Source organism: Anabrus simplex, chromosome 5 (genome assembly GCF_040414725.1).
Source record: "Anabrus simplex isolate iqAnaSimp1 chromosome 5, ASM4041472v1, whole genome shotgun sequence".
NCBI classification, from domain to species: domain Eukaryota; kingdom Metazoa; phylum Arthropoda; class Insecta; order Orthoptera; family Tettigoniidae; genus Anabrus; species Anabrus simplex.
The window spans coordinates 322854857-322873657 of NC_090269.1; the positions used below are offsets into that span (position 1 = coordinate 322854857).

General features: G+C 38.7%; 1 protein-coding gene across 1 annotated transcript in view; it reads right to left on the reverse strand.

The window, feature by feature from the left end:
• Nucleotides 1-18801, reverse strand: part of CCT5 (chaperonin containing TCP1 subunit 5) — a 205039-nt gene that overhangs the window by 103679 nt on the left and 82559 nt on the right. Inside the window, exon 4 of the mRNA XM_067147554.2 lies at nucleotides 1242-1434. Coding sequence (XP_067003655.1) covers nucleotides 1242-1434 — 193 coding nt within the window. The remainder of the gene's footprint in view (nucleotides 1-1241; nucleotides 1435-18801) is intronic.

Genomic DNA, 18801 nt, shown 5'->3' on the forward strand with positions numbered 1-18801 from the left:
CTAAATTGATGCGATGGGCTCTGTTAATCAGCAAATTTTATTTTGATGTGATGTGTGTCATGTAGCAGGACTGACAAACATAGGAGCAGACAGCGTATCTAGGCACCTAGCGATGGAACCCGAAGCTAGGAGTACCATTGTCGAGAGGGAGTTCCCAGGAAAGCACCAGAATGAGCCCAAGGAACCTGTCATTATGACCATCTAGAATGAACTTGATCTGGGAGTGATCAAACAGTGGCAAGAACAAGACAAGCCATGTAGGACCATTACACAGTGAATTAGGAGACAGAACACTGATAGTCGACTCGTCCTAAGGGAATTCCAAGATGTCTTAGAAGAACTTCTGGGTTGACGGAGGACTCTTGATGTACAGATCTCACGTCTCCGACACACCTGCAGTAGTGGTGATCCCCAGACAGCACATGACTGACATCCTCGAGAAGTTCCATGACAGCACTGAAGCCGGACATCCAGGAGGTGAAGAGACATATCACTCTATCCGACGAATTCTTCTGGGTCAACTTGCGGAAAGACATCCTGGACTATGTGAAGGGGTGCTATATCTGCGCCTGCACCTTACTTCAAATAACTCGCGCACCCCTGTTTTACTTAATTAAATTCCAGAAAAAATATGTGCGGAGAATTCATGCACATACGGTAAGATGGCAGAGTCAAGAGTAATGGAATTAAAGGTTGGATATTCAAATAATGGTATCAGTTATGGAATTCTTGTGTCATCATACAGAATCTTTTTTATTGATACTGATCTAATCAATCTCAAAAAGTAAAGTTACATTACCCTTTTACTACTGTTAATTCCAATCAATTCTCCACCCACATTTTTCTGTTTTCAATGAATTTCTTATTTTGCTGAGTAAATTTGGAATAAATCATTCCGGGAAATATTAACAGGCATTATTCGACTGTACAGCTTATTTACCATACCTCAAACTAAGTGATTTATATAGTTTAGTGAACTCCACATCAAGATAAAAATTGGCCACCAAAGTTATTAATACCCGCAATCTGATTCGGTTACCTCTACGACCATGGTAATGAATTCTGCTGTCTACTATAACCATAACCTAAAGCCGAGGCTAAAGAAGACAGAAGAATAATAATTGGGTATAATACATATCAAAGATTTCAACAAAATCCACCAATATGCTCTCAGATGTAAATGCACTTGCTACAATGTGCTCTACAGGTTGATTGAGATTCTAAAAAAAATTAAGACTGACCTTAGGCATCTGAGGATGTGAAAAATCTTTGTCAATAACGACTCCTTTCACCAACATTGTGTCTTCTAGTCGTCCACCTACTTTTCCCTCCACCTTAATCAGTTCAAAGTTGACATCCCTTTTCTCCATATCAGCTACAGCCATAACAGCTTGCACAGCAATTTCTGCCATCTGGCGGTGACATTTATTCACTCTGCAACAATGAGACATCTTCAAAAACCTTGACAATATATATGACAACACCACACACAAAATAATTGAGTTCCAACTATGACAAATACAATGATGATTGTAGTTTTAAGGGGGAAAACCTAGGGATTACCAGCCCCCTCTTAACTCTAACATACCGACCTCAATAGCTGCAGTCACTTAAGTGCGGCCAGTGTCCAGTATTCGGGAGGAGATAGTGGGTTCGAACCCCACTGTCAGCAGTCCTGAAGATGGTTTTCTGTAGTTTCCCATTTTCACACCAGGCAAATGCTGGGGCAATACCTTAATTAAGGCCACGGCCGCTTCCTTCCCCCTCCTAGCCCCTTCCTGTCCCATCATTGTCATAAGAATTACCTGTGTCGGTGTGACGTAAAGCAACTTGCAAAAAAAACTCTTAACATAGGCGATTATTGTTTACAGAGGAAGTACAACAGGGCAACCATCCTCCATTAACACTACTCAGAAGGAAAATTGAAAAGGTCCTACACTTTGAAAAACTACTATCGGCGATAGAAAGACAAGGACCACAAATGGCGTGAACATGAAAGACTCCCTGGACCTCGCAGACCCAAAACCACTGGGGTCGGAAAAGAACAAGAGTTGATGAAGGAAGGTCGGATGTGATAGATGAAAGTGAGGAGCCTGGGACAAGTGGAAGCAATGCTGGGACTCAACTAGGGGCTTCACAAATGCCAATCCAGGCTCCCAAGTTAAGAACCCCATGGGCACCATTTAGTAGTGTCTTGTGACAGGCAGGGGATACCATGGATGTTATTCTACTGCCCCCATCCACAGGGGCAGATATGAGGAAGAGATCCAACCTTCCATAGAATAAAGGGCATTGGTCAATGATTGGGGTTGTTAAAGACATTAAATTACTCTGGGCTTCACAGACCCCAGCATCAGAAGATAACAAGCAGCTGACCCATGGAGGTCAGATATGGAAGATAAAAGCCTGACACAAATACATAAATACACTAAGCCTATTATGGTGAGAAAAGGCACAAAATGTTCCACATCTATCTTAATCTAAGATATATCGGAGAAAAGGGTCGTGAGGTCTTGCATCCGGAAGACAGTGGGTTTGAATCCCACTGTCGGCAGCCCTGAAGATGGTTTTCTGTGGTTTCCCATTTTCACACCAGGCAAATGCTGGAGCTGTACCTTAAGGCCACAGCCGCTTCCAACTCCTAGGCCTTTCCTATCCCATCGTCGCCGTAAGACCTATCTGTGTCTGTGCGACGTAAAGCCACTAGCAAAAAATAATATATATATTAAAAAGATGAGGAAAATGTATCATCAATTATCTAAAAATACACTTATTTGATACATGACAAATTAATATTCAGATCTGATCAAAAAGATAATATAGTCGAATGAATAAATCTGTCGATATGCATCTCACAGGTAAAATCTCTCAACTCGAGAAAAAAACTTCCTTTCTCCAAACATAGAAATGCATGCGAGTAGCATACTTGCTAACTTTCCAAATGATCTATCAGTAAAACTACATGATCATAAGATAAAATTAGCAAAGAACACAATTCACGTTACTCCACAACTACATAACCTAGCTTCACAACAAGTGGCAATAAACATGAAGCAAATTAAGTGACGAACATTATTCACATGTTATTACGTAACCACATGACCTATGCTTTGTAATTCATGGTGAAGAACAAAATTTTTTTTATACAGGACTGTAAAAGTCATCTATCAAAGGAATTAATGCATTAAAGAACAGGCAAACAATTATTCAAGAATGTCTCGCAAACAAATCTATATAGATCGACCAAGATTTTATTTAGTATGCATCTCGTATTCCCAGTCGAAGACTGTAATAATTGGATAAATATAAATCAGAGCAATGTATCGAACATTAATAAAACATACACTGGTGGCCTGAGGAAGCTTGTTCTGGCATGAATTATAAAAAGACCTTGGTATGTAAAATCTTGAGATGTTTTACTTCTTGTGTAAAACCGTAAAACGTAGTCTTTCCGCAAATTTTATGGAAAACCCGTGAATGTTGGCAGGCATGGAGTAGTGACCTACATATTCTGCATTTGCGATAAAGCAAATCTGTATGTAAATTTTGTGCTTTTAATGCAAATCTTGCATTTTTATACAAATATATTGTGAAATTTTGAAATAAAAGCACCAGTTTCAACAAGAACGAAGACACCAGATAGTTCTGATGGATTCTGGATAATGTGTGTGTACTTATAACAGACTCAAATGTGAGTAATATTTATGCTTTGATACTGCAGTAAAACCAGTCAAGATATTTCTGCAAGGGACAACGAAACTCAACGTGTTAAATGAGAAAACTTACTACTGAATATACGAAGAAAAACTATCCAACAGTGATAGGGAAATTCTAGGGACGATTTTTTCCGACATGAGGGCATTTTACGTCATGTTTCCGTGGGGACAGGGAAAACTATATCTACCATTACTAAAGATGAGATGAAAGGTGTGAAGAACATGAAAACAAATATGAAAACCTTTTCCGCTGGGGCTTATAAAATAAGTTCACTGAAAGGTGTGAAGAACACTGAAAAATAAATATATGTGTGTTTAATAATTATTTACAAACTGCAGCTAAGTTCCTTCTTTGGACATTGTAGAATTCGTCCTTTAGGTTAAAAAATGTCGAGACCTGAACTGGAGATAGTCGGTTTGTGTACCGGACCCTATGAAAACATCTGCATGGAGGCCAATAAAAAATATTGAAGTATTATTGCAGAACACACTCTTTCTAAGACAAATATTAGTAGAAGCCTATTTCGGAGCAGTGGGTTAGTACACACTATTTTCTAGTCATACCCTTCGACAATGAATTGGAGGTTACACTCGACCGTGACCAAGACCAACTACAATGGTCTTGGAGTGACTTTAGCCACCATTTTGAATAAACTTCGACCAATTCCAGTGATCAAGTCGAAACTGAAGGTGCAAGTTTCAAAATTCGCGACCTCTCCGTGCTTTAAGATGCAGACGCCAGTCCACTACCTGACATTTTAATTTTGTCTTCATTAGTAAGGAATTTCACAACTTTTCTTCCGTATTCATAAATAGGCTGTATCAAGACATATGCACCAAGCTACAGTCATTCTATGTTAAGAAAACAGTATTGCTCTTATGACACCAGCGTTGCCATATCTAACAGCTATGCTCAACAGCTTCACACCAAAACTGTAGCATATAGATTGGTAAAACTCACTACTTTCAAGTTCAAAATAAAAGAAAAAAGCAACTAAGCTGCAATTCTTTTTAAAATGTAAGGTACAGGGGTTGTAAAAACATAAATAAGCCCCCCACCCATACATCATTACTGCACATATAAAACCTAAGTATTGATATTCAAGGCAAACTGGGAGAAAATAAACAACAAATAATTTTTGTTGACTCTGTGTGGGGGATGCAGTTAATTGCTGTTATGCCAGGTACCAATGTGCCATCATATAGCCCCACGAAAAGAATGGTAACAATTAAATGAACTTGTGAAAAAGTGGTAAAAATGTGGCAAAATTAAAATGCGCTGAAGAAACAAAAGTTAAATAACCAAACCATGCACAGATAAATATCACAGCAAATTTCTGTACCAGTACAAGTCATGCCGAGATGTATCGCTACACACTACAGCATCAAGATCTTCAGTAACAACTGCTGTACAGTACAAGAATTTTAGGTACACACATAAATAGATGACTTCTCTTCACTAGTGATAAGCTGTCGGCGATTCACAACGTAAGAGGTTACATGTCACATGTAACAGAGCAACTCGGAAGGAAAATGAAGAAGGCAACAAAAGCTATGGCTGGCTGTTCCAACCATTGTGCTTCCTCCCCGCGAATGTATTTATGAAATAGAAAAGCTTCAGTAGTTATTAAAATAACTCAAAGGCAAAAATATGCCCCATCCATTTTTTTCTTTCATAATACAATATAAAGCACATTATAATATTCTTTCATCACGAGGAATTATGAGTGTCAAAGAGAGGGTGTGTTCACTCTTTAAAAATAATATTCTTCAGAAACTTGCTAGTAAATCATTGGGAGCCAATACTCATGTTCTAAGATCAACAGTATTAGTTCTAAGATCAACAGTATTAGCCTCATCATATTCTGTTGCTGAATACTGCTGCCCCTCCTGGATCAATAGTGTTCACACTAACAAGATTGATGTACAAATCAATCAGGCAATGCACATAATCACGGGATTCATTCGGAGCACGAACACGCTATGGCTTCCTGTTCTCAGCAAAATTCCACCTCCAGCCCTACGACAATCAGGTCATCTAAAGGTATTGAAAAACATTCAGCAGAACCCCCAACTACCCATCCATCAAGATATTACAAACACTGAACATCATCAACTGAAATCAAGGAAACCAACTTGGCGTACAGCAACCAATCTTGAAAGAAACTCTCTTCATGTTCACAGTCTATGGAAAGCCCAGTGGGATCAGTCATCAATAGTCAACACACATCTAATTGAGAACCCCTCTAAACGTGTACAAAAGGATTTGATCTTCCAAGGCCAGAGTGGAGAACCATCAATCGGATACGAACTGGACAAGGCAGATGTGGTTATCTATTGTGCAAATGGGGTTGGACTACCTCCACAAATTGTGATTGTGGTGCTCCTTCTCAGTCAATCCACCACATTGTTGCTGACTGCCCAATTTGAGCTTTCAAAGGAAAGCTGATGGACATTCACCGCACACTGGATGAAGCAGTTGACTGGGTCAAAAAACTAGACCTAGATTTGTTGCATTGTACAGACTTGTGACTACGCACATTTATCCTAAAACTATATACATATACATACGTTCATCATATGATAAATAAATAAATAAATAAATAAATAAATAAACTCCTTGTAGGTCCATAAGAGCAATACTGTTTTCTTGACATGGAACTAGCTATAGTCAATTTCACACGATTATGTTCCTATATAGGCTACCGTATCAAGTGATAAATATTCGCCACAATTTTCTGTACCACTCAACGCAAAATAAATTTCTAACTTCCAAATGGAATGTGAAATATAAGCACAGATAGGCTCACTGTATTACTCAGCAATATCACTGCTAAGCGGCAAGCAAAACTGAACATTCCTGGGACTAACAGCTTGCTCCCTGAAGGTGCAACTTATCCTGTGAAGTTCAGGAATTCAAGGTCTTTTCCAGTGATCAGGCAACTGTGGCGACAGCTCGTACGGAAGTTGGAAATCAAGTTTCTTTCACAAGGGATGACAAACAGCATTTTCAGGGTTAGAAAAAATGTGACTGTACTCATACTAAGTGGTAATAGCGAAAATTCGTGATGCGATAAGCGAGGTATTTTTATACAGATTTAATACAATGAGAATCGGGACTTCGAATTTACGAGGTGGTAAGCAGGAAAACGTGTTAATGAGGGACGTACTAACGAGGTTTCACCGTTTCAGGTTAGGAGATGCATTCTCAATGCCACGTGGTAAAACATAATGAAGGGAAGTATTCAGTTTCTTAGTTTTATATTAAAATTTCCTTTAACAATTTTGAAACCACATCACAGTGAGAAAAAAATGTAAAAATGTGAGACAAGCGAGCTGATCGTTAATGATGACAGAAAAGTTCTGCCGGAATCATGTCCTGCAGGAATCAAACACTTCAAAGAATGGCAATGTTGGAAATGTAGTTCCTGAGAAGTGCACAGGTAAAGACTCAGAAAGACTGCAAAAGAAAGGTTATAAACACTAAGTTTGGAGCAGAAAATTTACTGGATACAGTAAAAAGACCGAGGAAGAAGTGGTTCGGGCATGTGCAAAGGATGTAATAAACAAGATCTTCAAAAGCAATGTTATAGCAAAAGGTGGAGGATAGAGGAGGAAGATCTAGGAAGTGGAGAAAGTGGAGAAAGTGGTGGAGTGAAGTGATACAGACCACTATCTGATCTGTAGTGAACTAAGTATCTCTAGGCCTAGGGTAGAGAAAGTGAAATCTGTCTGCAAACGATTAAGGGTAGAAGATCTCCAGGACAAGGAAATTAGAAGTACATGGATATGATTAGTGAGAAGTTTCGAACAGTAGTCAGTAAGCAGGTTCAGGAAATAGAAAGTGAATGGGTGGCATACAGGGATGCTGTAGTAGAAACAGCAAGGGAATGCCTAGGAACAACTGTGTGTAAAGATGGGAAAAGGCGAACATCTTAGTGGAATGATGAAGTGAGAGCAGCCTGTACACGTAAAAAGAAGGCTTAACAGAAATGGCTCCAAACAAGGGCAGAGGCAGACAGGGATTTGTACGTAGATGAAAGAAACAGAGCGAAACAAATAGTTGTTGAGTCCAAAAAGATGTCATGGGAAGATTTTGGTAATAACCTGGAAAGGCTAGGTCAAGCAGCAGGGAATCCTTTCTGGACAGTAATAAAGAGTCTTAGGAAGGGAGGGAAAAAGGAAATGAACAGTGTTTAGAGTAATTCAGGTGAACTCATAATAGATCCCAGGGAATCACTGGAGAAGTGGAGGGAATATTTTGATCATCATCTCAATGTAAAAGGAAATCATCCTGGTGGTGTTGCAAACTGCCAAGCTCATAGGGAGGAGGAAAATGAGGTTGGTGAAATTATGCTTGAGTAAGTGGAAAGGATGGTAAATAAACTCCATTGTCATAAGGCAGCAGGAATAGATGAAATTAGACCTGAAATGGTGAAGTATAGTGGGAAGGCAGGGATGAAATGGCTTCATAGAGTAGTAAAATTAGCGTGGAGTGTTGGTAAGGTACCTTCAGATTGGACAGAAGCAGTATTTGCACCTATCTATAAGCAAGGGAACAGGAAGGATTGCAACAACTATCGAGGTATCTCGTTGATTAGTATACCAGGCAAAGTATTCACTGAAATCTTGGAAGGGAGGGTAAGATCAGTCGTTGAGAGGAAGTTGGATGAAAACCAGTGTGGTTTCAGACCACAGAGAGGCTGTCAGGATCAGATTTTCAGTATGCACCAGGTAATTGAAAAATGCTACGAGAGGAATAGGCAGTTGTGTTTATGTTCCGTATCTAGAGAAAGCATGACAGGGTACCGAGGGAAAAGATGTTCGCCATACTGGGAGGCAATGGAATAGGGATGTATAGAACTAGCACCGATAGAGCGCACTGCTGTTGTACTGGGTAAGCGCAATGCGCTCTTCATTTGTCTTCTGTGTACTCATGCAGGTAAATATCCACGAATTTAAGTTGCTTAAATTGTTATTTTCGTGACTATGCCGAGCTATTGCAGTGTTCCTCTTTGACAAAATCTGGGAAGCTCATTTTCGTTTCACCAGTTTCCACAAAATAAAGAAATGAGGAAGAAATGGTTACATGCTATTAGAAGGAAAAATTTCGGTGAGAAGAATCAGACTGAAAATATTAAAGTGTGTTCATTATTTTCAACCTGGTGACTTCACGAAAACTTTGTTGGGTAAGTGTGATTTACAAATGAAAATAATTCCTATTTTCTACCTACAAACTGATTAGGCATTTTGATAACAACCACCGAATTTATGCGTTTGTATTTAAAGGTGAGAGATCAAGATTAAAACCGGGCGCTGTTCCATCGCTTTGTCCGTGGACCATGAACAGAACAAAAACAAGGAAGAGGCCATACACCAGAAAATTGCCAGATTACCACGATAAGCCTACAATATCAGAATATGCAGAAATCACCTCCTTTGAAGTACGGGAAGAAATCGTGAATATACCAGAAGAAGTGAATGTTACATTTTTGTGGCTCTCATTTTCAAAGACATCAGCACTCAAAAAATACTACAGGTAATTTGGTTGTTGAGCAAACAATACGTAATCCTGATGCCATATTGCTTTATACAGGATTTGTAGACGTCCGACATTGTAATTTGGTGTTTGCTGTTCTGGAAGAAAACAGATACAATTTACAGATATTCCCTCTTGAACCCAGACTGTGTTTCTTTTTGACAGTTATGAAGCTAAGGACCAACAAATCTGACAAAGAACTAGGCCTTAACTTCGGAATCCATAAAACTACTGTTGGGAGAATATTTAATGTTTGGATCAATTTCATGTACTGCCAATTTAAAGAATTGACCATTTGGCCTGATGGAAAAAATGCCCCTGAAAACAGCCCCCGTGCTTTCAGACAGAAATAACCCTCGACTAGAGTTATAACTGGTGCAACTGAGATTATAATAGCAAAATTTGTTCCAAGGGCAAACATTCCACTTTCATAGGGCTAACTGGCCTCAACCGTTTGGTAGGGGGATGCTGAAAAGTTTATAAATTTTGGCTGCATGTTTTTGAACTCTGAATTATACCAGTCTTGGGGAAGTGCTCTAATGCGTAGCTTACAGCAGCAATGTGCTTATAACATGCCTTGAGGCCTGCTCCAGCAAAACGTTCACATTCCCTCCTATAATGTCACCAGGTAATCCTAAAATAAGCTTCACATTATAGGTCTTATGTTTTGTGTACACGGGTTTCACAGCACTGCATTTTAGAATGTCACCCAACTGAAATTAACCTTTTATAAACAAAAGAAACTTTTCATTGAAAAGTCTGTATCCAGCATAACACAAACACAATGATTTGTAGTTGGAAACAGGTGCTCCATCTATTTCCGATTTTCTAGATACGAAATAATCCATCAGATGGAAATTTGTGATAGTGATCTTCACCTTATGGCTGATGGTCAAATATTCAAAGAAACCGGCACTGGGAAACTCAAGGATATTCACATGCTTTTGGTGGTGGACAAAGGTTGTATCTACAGTTTCATGTAAGCCGTCAACCTTAAAAAAAATAAAATAAAATAAAAAATTAAATTAAAAAAAGAAATATATATACATGAATCGAAGTTTATAAGCAAGGGGAGCAAGTGCCTGTTTAAATATCTATTTATGATTTAAGTCTTGTGGATGTACATATATTTATGAATGTGCAGTACTCAAAGGCATGCTGATTCCTATTCATTATTTGGATAATAAAGCGTGTTAGAATTTTCTAATTACCGCTGTACTAACTCTTCCTTCCTCCCGCTAGTTTTAGCGTTTCTGGTCCGTAGCTCATATTGCAGCTGTTTAAGGTTTAAACGCTGAAAATCGTCCGTAATATACTAGGGGATATACCTATACAATTAAGTAATATAGTCTTGGAGTAAAATTAGAGAAGATACAAGAAGAAATTTAGCTCAGAAAACTCGGTCACATTCTATATATATCTCGCAGCTGACAGGGAGAAACATAAGGCGATCGCATTGCGCTTAGCCAGTAGTACACGAGCGCTGTCTGGCGCGAACTTTTTCTGCCCACATCCCTATTACGGGTAGATTATTAAAATCAACCAAAGGCATTTATGTTGACAATTGGGCTTCAGTGAGAATTGATGATAGAATGAGTTCTTGGTTCAGGGTACTTACAGGGGTTAGACAAGGCTGTAATCTTTCACCTTTGCTGTTTGCAGTTTACATGGATCATCTGCTGAAAGGTATAAAATGGCAGGGAGGGATTCAGTTAGGTGGAAATGTAATAAGCAGTCTGGCCTATGCTGACGACTTGGTCTTAATGGCAGATTGTGCAGAAAGCCTGCAGTCTTAATATCTTGGAACTTGAAAATAGGTGCAATGAGTATTGTATGAAAATTAGCCTTTCGAAGACTAAATTGATGACAGTAGGTAAGAAATTCAACAGAATTGAATGTCAGATTGGTGATACAAAGCTGGAACAGGTCGATAATTTCAAGTATTTAGGTTGTGTGTTCTCCCAGATTGGTAAAATAGTATGTGAGATTGAATCAAGGTGTCATAAAGCTAATGTAGTGAGCTCGCAGTTGCGATCAGCAGTATTCTGTAAGAAGGAAGTCAGCACCCAGGTGAAACTATCTTTACATCGGTCAGTTTTCAGATGAACTTTGCTTTACGGGAGCAAAAGCTGGGTGGACTCAGGGTATCTTATTTATAAGTTAGAAGTAACAGACATGAAAGTAGCAAGAATGATTGCTGGTACAAACAGGTGGGAACAATGGCAGGATGGTACTCGGAATGAGGAGATAAAGGCTAATTTAGGAATGAACTCTATGGATAAAGCTGTACACATAAACAGGCTTCGGTGGTGGCGTCATGTGAGGTGAATGGAGGAGGATAGGTTACCTAGGAGAATAATGGACTCTTATGGAGGGCAAGAGAAGTAGTGGTAGACCAAGACGACGATGGTTAGATTCAGTTTCTAACGATTTAAAGATAAGAGGTATGGAACTAAATGAGGCCACAGCACTAGTTGCAAATAGAGTATTGTGGCGACGTTTGGTAAATTCACAGAGGCTTGCAGACTGAACGCTGAAAGGCATAACAGTCTATAATGATGTATGTATGTATGTATGTATGTATGTATGTATGTATGTATGTATTGTGCCATTTCACTGTTATGAGAAGTTACGACCGTAAGTAGAACAAAGATGGAACCCATGTATCTTGGAATAATTAATGCCAAAGGATCTGAATCATACCGCATGTGAAGGCAAAAGTGCTCACATCAAGTGGGAGAGAAGAAGAAGTAAGATCCAGAAGGCAGTGAAAAGGATCGAACGGGAATATTGTTACTAACAATTATATATATATAAAAAAAAAGGAGATTGGATTGCTACCTAAAATATACGAATTGAAGACGGAAGTAACTGCACCAGAATCTTAAGGACGGCACAGCAAGAAATCAGCTCCGCGGGATAAAGAAGGAATTTTTAGAAGCTACATTGCGAATTGAACTGGAGACTAATAATTTCATTCAGCGATCTCCAAGAGACGTGAAGAGAGGAAAATAACAGCAACCAGCTTACGTCACTGCAGTCCTTGCTGACGTACTTCACGATATTACCGAAGTGAAGAGTTACAAAGGGAATCCTACAATAACTCGAAATTGAGTGAAGAAAGAGAATTAATCATTTCAAATTCTAAAATTACATCACCCTAAGGAAAATATTCGACCAGCAAATCAACTCTTTCAGAGGGAACAATCTTCACATTAGACAGTTTCTCACAGTTATTCACAATGGAAATGCTAATTAATCTCATATGCCATTCTATTCCGACTAGACCACAGGTGAACATGGAGCTCTAAGGAGATGATAAGCCAGACTGCCCAAATGGGTGCCGCAGGATGACGTTGCCGACCGAGATGACTGAGCCCAGAGGAGGAATATGTGAATATTTCCCGTCCACCCAGGGAAATAAGTAGCGACGTTTCAATATGTCCTGTCAGCTGGACATGTGACGGCGACTGGAGCTGCTGAATTCAGATAAGTCTTACTTTTAAATCAGTGTAATAATGTTTGTATTCAACTGTAAATGTAGTATGATTTATTAATTTGTTCGGTGCGAAGTGATTAAACGACAAGAGTGGTGTGATAAATTAGAATGAAGGTGGACAGGTAATCTTCAGATGTGCATAACAAATCCTTAGATAGGTAGTCACTCAGTGATAAAAGCCTACGTTCGGAATGTGATCCATGTAGTGTGAAATTCTGAGTTAGTCAAAGTGACAGTAAGTTGTATGATACACAATAGAGCGATATAGATACGTGTGTTCATTGGTTATAGTCAATGAATGTCAAGTTAGGAACCAACAGTAGGATATGCTTGCTAGGTAGACAAATCTGTTTATGATAAATGGTGGTTATGACTGAATGAAGGTCATGGTATTTGGAAATGTATCCATGAACCGTAATTGAAAGAAATAAGGGCAACAATGGTAAGAAGTGAACCCGTGTTAGTAAGGAGACAGATTATGGTTTTGAGAGTATAATAGTAATATTTTAAGAGAAGTTGATACGTAATTGATGATTGAGAATAATGATAGTTATTGATTCTTCGCGAGGATGAACACGGTGACGTGACTACGTACTTAACGGTTTTCATGTAGAGTTTTGCTAATTAGGAAATGAACGTGTAGCAATTTCATGTTCTGTTTATCTCACGAGCAAGCATGTAGAAATACAAATAAGATCAGAGTGACATCCGTTGGGTAGAACGCTCACTTGGTAGTGTCAACAAAATCTCAGTTAGGAGGACGAACTGAACACATGTGCTGTCACAAAATTTTTCTTAATACCAATTCTCAGACGAGAGGAACGTAGTAATTTCTTAGGCGACATCCCATCACTGATGACCAAATGGAAATGTAGAAATGATTTTCAATGGTCAAGTCTTCACACTAGGCACCACTCTTGATAGCATATTTCAGACGAGACTAGTAGGGTAGTCATTTTTTTTTTTTTTTTTTTTTTTTGCTATGGGCTTTACGTCGCACCGACACAGAGGGTAGTCATTAACAAGTATAATATCGCACCTATGTTTAGCTTAAAATGACGAGAATATTTGGATCTTTAAATGGTATATGTGTCTTACTGGTTCTGATTGAACTTTTATGAGAACTACATTGATTTGAAAGGGGAACTTGTCGGAATTCATGCAGAACAAAAAGGAGTTAGACGAAGAAGCATTAATATTCAACATTTAATTAATTAAATTTTCAATGGTCATTATTCCATATCCAACATTGTAATTTAATTATGTATGGAAACATTAGGGAACTATCCTCCCAGATTAGCATCCATAGGTATTTATTAGTATGTTGAAGGATAGGATTATTCTATGGCAGTAAGTGAATATGAGCTCCAAGGGAGAGCTAATAGTTAATTCAAACCTCATATGTAATAGGAAAAATTCCAATTCTTGAGATATGGTTATAAGTCTCAAAAATGCGTCCTGGATACCATGAAGAAGACATCCTCAATCTATATTTTACTTATTGGAACTCATGTTGTAAATATTTCTTTTCTTTTCTTTGCTAGGTGCACCCAGACCAATAATTTTTTTTTTCTTTCTTGTTACCCAGATAAGTTATTAACTATACAGATAAGTTTTTCTTTAGTTATCCAAGTAAGTTTCCAATTACTTATACGAATTTTTAATTACCTATGTTAGGAAAGCTTTCACCAATTTAAGTATTCAAACATATTCGACTTCGTTTCAATCCATTAATTGAACGCTTTATTCCAATTTAATTATTGCTTTAAGGGCCTAAGAGGAAAAATTTGACATTTTCTTTTGGACTTGTGGGTTTAATTTGATAATTACGAGCTGGAGCATAATAGTATTCAACTTAATGATGGCCTATTCAGAACTTAATACCTTGCCATACATTGCAATCTGTCCCTGATTTTGTGGGCAAGCATGACCTAAGCACTTAACGTAATGAATTCCAGTAGATCTATTACAGATGATGACGAGGTCAAACAACTTTTACTTTAGAATGCATAGTGGGCGCTGGATGTGCCAAATACCGGTAGATTTTCCATGAACATTACTTACATATATTTTTGCACGATACCGCCCTTTTCTTCGATTCTTCTTTCCACCCAGAAACGTGGAAATGTTGAATAAAGGAGTGATATAGAGCAATTAAAAGAAAAAAAGGAAATGAGTAATTAAATATTGAATGGAGAAATAGGTAGACTTATGAGGTTAAGTCAATGTTCCCTCGAAATAGGCCAAGTGAACAGTCCACCATACAATTTCCTTTACCAGATTTTTCTTTTTATGGATGATAGTTCGATATTCGAATTCTGGATTGAAATATTGTTATAATAAACAAATATAGAAAATGTTAAACAGTTCTTTCAATGTGTTTGTAGTATAGAGACCTAGATTTAAGTAAATGAGAGCGATAACATCTTGATAGCATAAGAATTAGAATAAGCAACATATGGAAGTCGTTTCTATAGGTGATTTATGTCTTACTTAGTTCCGCATGGTATATCTTTCTCTGATTCGGAACTCAACACCCAAATTATTGAACTGTTTAGTTGGAAAGATCAGAATTAAGCTAGCCTGGATATTATGCGTCCTTTCAGGGAGCCGGGAACGGCGCAGTATGTATATTTCTAAATTTGTGTGATTAGTGTGATTTAGGCTGATGATATTTGAAAATGTCTAAACCGGTACCACTAATGAATAAATGTTGTAGATAACACTGTATACAACTTGTAATTTGTATTGAAAAGATTGAACCTTACTAAAACTTATCTCTGTGATCTCAGTTCAATACAGAAACTCAATGAAGTTTGTATCTTTTATCACCATCAGACATCCATTCGGTGTAGAGCTGTTTCATAGCAGTTATGAAAGGCTGGTTCATGCACACATCCAACGGCTGTAGAATAGAAGCCAGTCCTCCGGGAATTATCGCAAGATCGGTTTTTCCTTTCCTCATATGTTTTACGGCGTCAGTTGTATGTCCTCCGTAACCGTCCAACACAAGCCTGTTTCGTTTTACTAACAAAGCTCCCGGGCGACATTGCCAATTGCACTTCACCCAGTCCTCAACTAACGCACTGTCCATCCAGCTGGACTCGTGTTCTAACAATAAAACCGGACGGCAAGTTTCCTTTCGGAAGCATTTTCCTTTTCAAAACCACATATAGAGGGAGTTTGGTTCTATCCGCTAATACGCACAACGTTACCGTGCATCTTTGCTTTTCGTTACCACCTGTTCTGATGGTTACACTTTCAGAACCCTTCACTATATTTTCCAACGGCATTTCAAAATAGACCGTGCATCGTTGCTTTTCGTTACCACCTGTTCTGATGGTTACACTTTCAGAACCCTTCACTATATTTTCCAACGGCATTTCAAAACAGACAGGTGTCAGGTCAGCATTCCCAATTTACGACAGCAAATAAGAATTTTGCTTCCTCGAATGAATAATATGACATTGAAAGGCCGTTAATTTTTCTTCATACGCCCCAGGAAGACGACCAGGTCTTGAACCCAATAAAAGACAAAAATATCAGTACAGCTTTTGGGACAACAAACACTAACCAAAAATTATTTTTTAATCACAACACAGTCAATTTAAGCAAAAACATTTACTCAGGCTCAGGCATATACAGGCTCACCTGCACGCAATGCAACGTCTCTTATATTGGTTAAACAGGCCGAAGTTTTCGAACTAGGTACTTAGAACACTATAATACCAATAAGCACAATAAATTTTCAGCTATGAGCTCCATATGAAAGAAACAGGACATCACTTTAAAAAAAGAAAAAGAAAAGAGTTAAAAATAACACTTGTAACATACTTTGTATTTACGTACATTTCAACACGGACCTAACATGAGAATTATAACGTGTAATGAGGGCATTTTACGTTGTGTATCCACAAGTACAGTGAATACTATATCTAGCATTTCTAAAAATGAGAGGAAAGTATTCAAATGTGTGAAAAATGCGAGAGAACAAATATGAAAACCTTTTCTGCTGGGGCTTATGAATAACAAGTGCATTGAAAGGTTTGAAAAACACTAAACAACAAATATGAAAACATATGCACGGGGATCAATTAAAATATCGAAGTATTATTGCAGATCACACTCTTTCTAAAACAAATGTTAATAGAAGCCTTTTATTTCAGAGCAGTGGGTTATTAAACATTATTTTCTGGTCGCACTCTTAGACAATGAATTGGAGGTTACACTCGTCCATGTGTGACTGGGAGGAATCAGAAGGATTGACTTTGACCGCCATTTTGAAAAACTTTGACCAATAATCGAATGAGCGAGTTGAAACTCGAAGGTGCAAGTTCAACATTCGCTACCTCTGTGCGCTTAAAAATGCAGATGCCAGTCCACTTTGTGAAAGATTTTAATTTTGTCTTCATTAGTAAGGAATTTCTCGACCTTTTCCGTATCCGTAACTAGGCTATCTCAAGACTAATACGCACCACGCTAGTCAATTTCACGCGATTATGTTCTTAATCCATATAAAGGCTATTGTATCACGCGACAAAACTTCACTGTACTATTCAATACAAAATAAATTTTTTACTTCTGAACTGGATGTGAAATACAAGCACAAATAGGCTCACTTTTTCCGCAATCGCGCAACTGTGGCGACGGATCTTACTCTTCAGGCCTACGAAAAATGTGATCATACTCGTAAGTGGTGATCACGAAAATACGTGATGCTATAAGTACTGTTTATTTTTATACCCCTAATCCAGATATAGGCGACCGTATCACGCGACAAATATTCTCTACACTTCACTGTACCACTCAAAGAGAAACACACGAAGGCTCTGGAATAAATACAGGGAACTTGAGGATCAAGAAAGTCTGGGTTCTTATAAAGAATCACAAAGAAAGTACAAGTCAGAAGTCAAAAAGGCTTCTAAGAAATCATGGAGACAGTTTTGTGACTCAATCGAGAGTGAACATGAAGCGGCAAGGCTTCATAAAATTCTAACCTTGGATGGAAGGGCAAGGCTGGGCTCATTGGAGTCACCTTCGGGTGGATATATATCCACAGAGGGGGAGACCCTGAGCTTATTGCTTGATGCCCACTTTCCAGGTTCAGTAGTCACGAATAGTGAAGTAGAATCGAGCGGATTCTTCAGACCCGATAGATGTAGCTGAAAGGAAGCCGCAGAGATCGTTACCCCAAGAAGGGTGAAGTGGGCATTAGAATATCTTCCCCTTATAAAAGCCCAGGAATGGATGGGATCTTCCCAGCACTTCTTCAGGAAGCGGGCGCGGCGCGGTCCTTATACCATACCTAGTAAGAATTTTTAGAGCCTGTCGCACTATGGGGTACGTGTACTCCTTGTGGCATCAGGCGACGGTAGTATATATACCTAAACGCGGAAGGTCTTCATATACTAGACCTAAGGATTATAGACCCATTAGTCTATCGTCTTTTCTTCTTAAGACTTCGGAAAGACTGGTGGATAGATATATCAGGGAGAAAGTATTAAGATATCAGGGAGAAAGTATTAAGAGACTGTCCCCTGCATCCTCATCAACATGCATACCAACCAGGGAAGTCGGTTGAGACGGCACTACACCAACTAGTTTCTAGGCTGGAGAGGGGCTTGGATCAGCAACTTGCTATGGTGGTATTCCTAGATATAGAAGGGGCCTTTAACTACACATTTTTGGGCTCCACAGAACTTAGTCTAGAGAGAAGAGGAGTGAGCAGGATGCTCATTAAATGGATTGTGGTCTCACTGCAGGGCCGTCAAGTTCTGTTCACCCTCAACAAAGTAATGTTGAGAGCTAATATAGACAGGGGGGTGTCCACAGGGAGTAGTATTATCACTAACATTATGGTGTCTGGTAGTGGATGAACTACTTACCAGGTAAATGTTGGAGGAATCTACGCCCAAAGCTATGCAGATGACATTAGCCTGATGGCGGTGGGAAATTTTCCCAGTACGGTTTCAGAGCTCGTACAAAGCTCCCTATGCAGGGTGGAAAGAAGGTGCCACGACACGGACTTAACGGTTAATCCCGAAAAG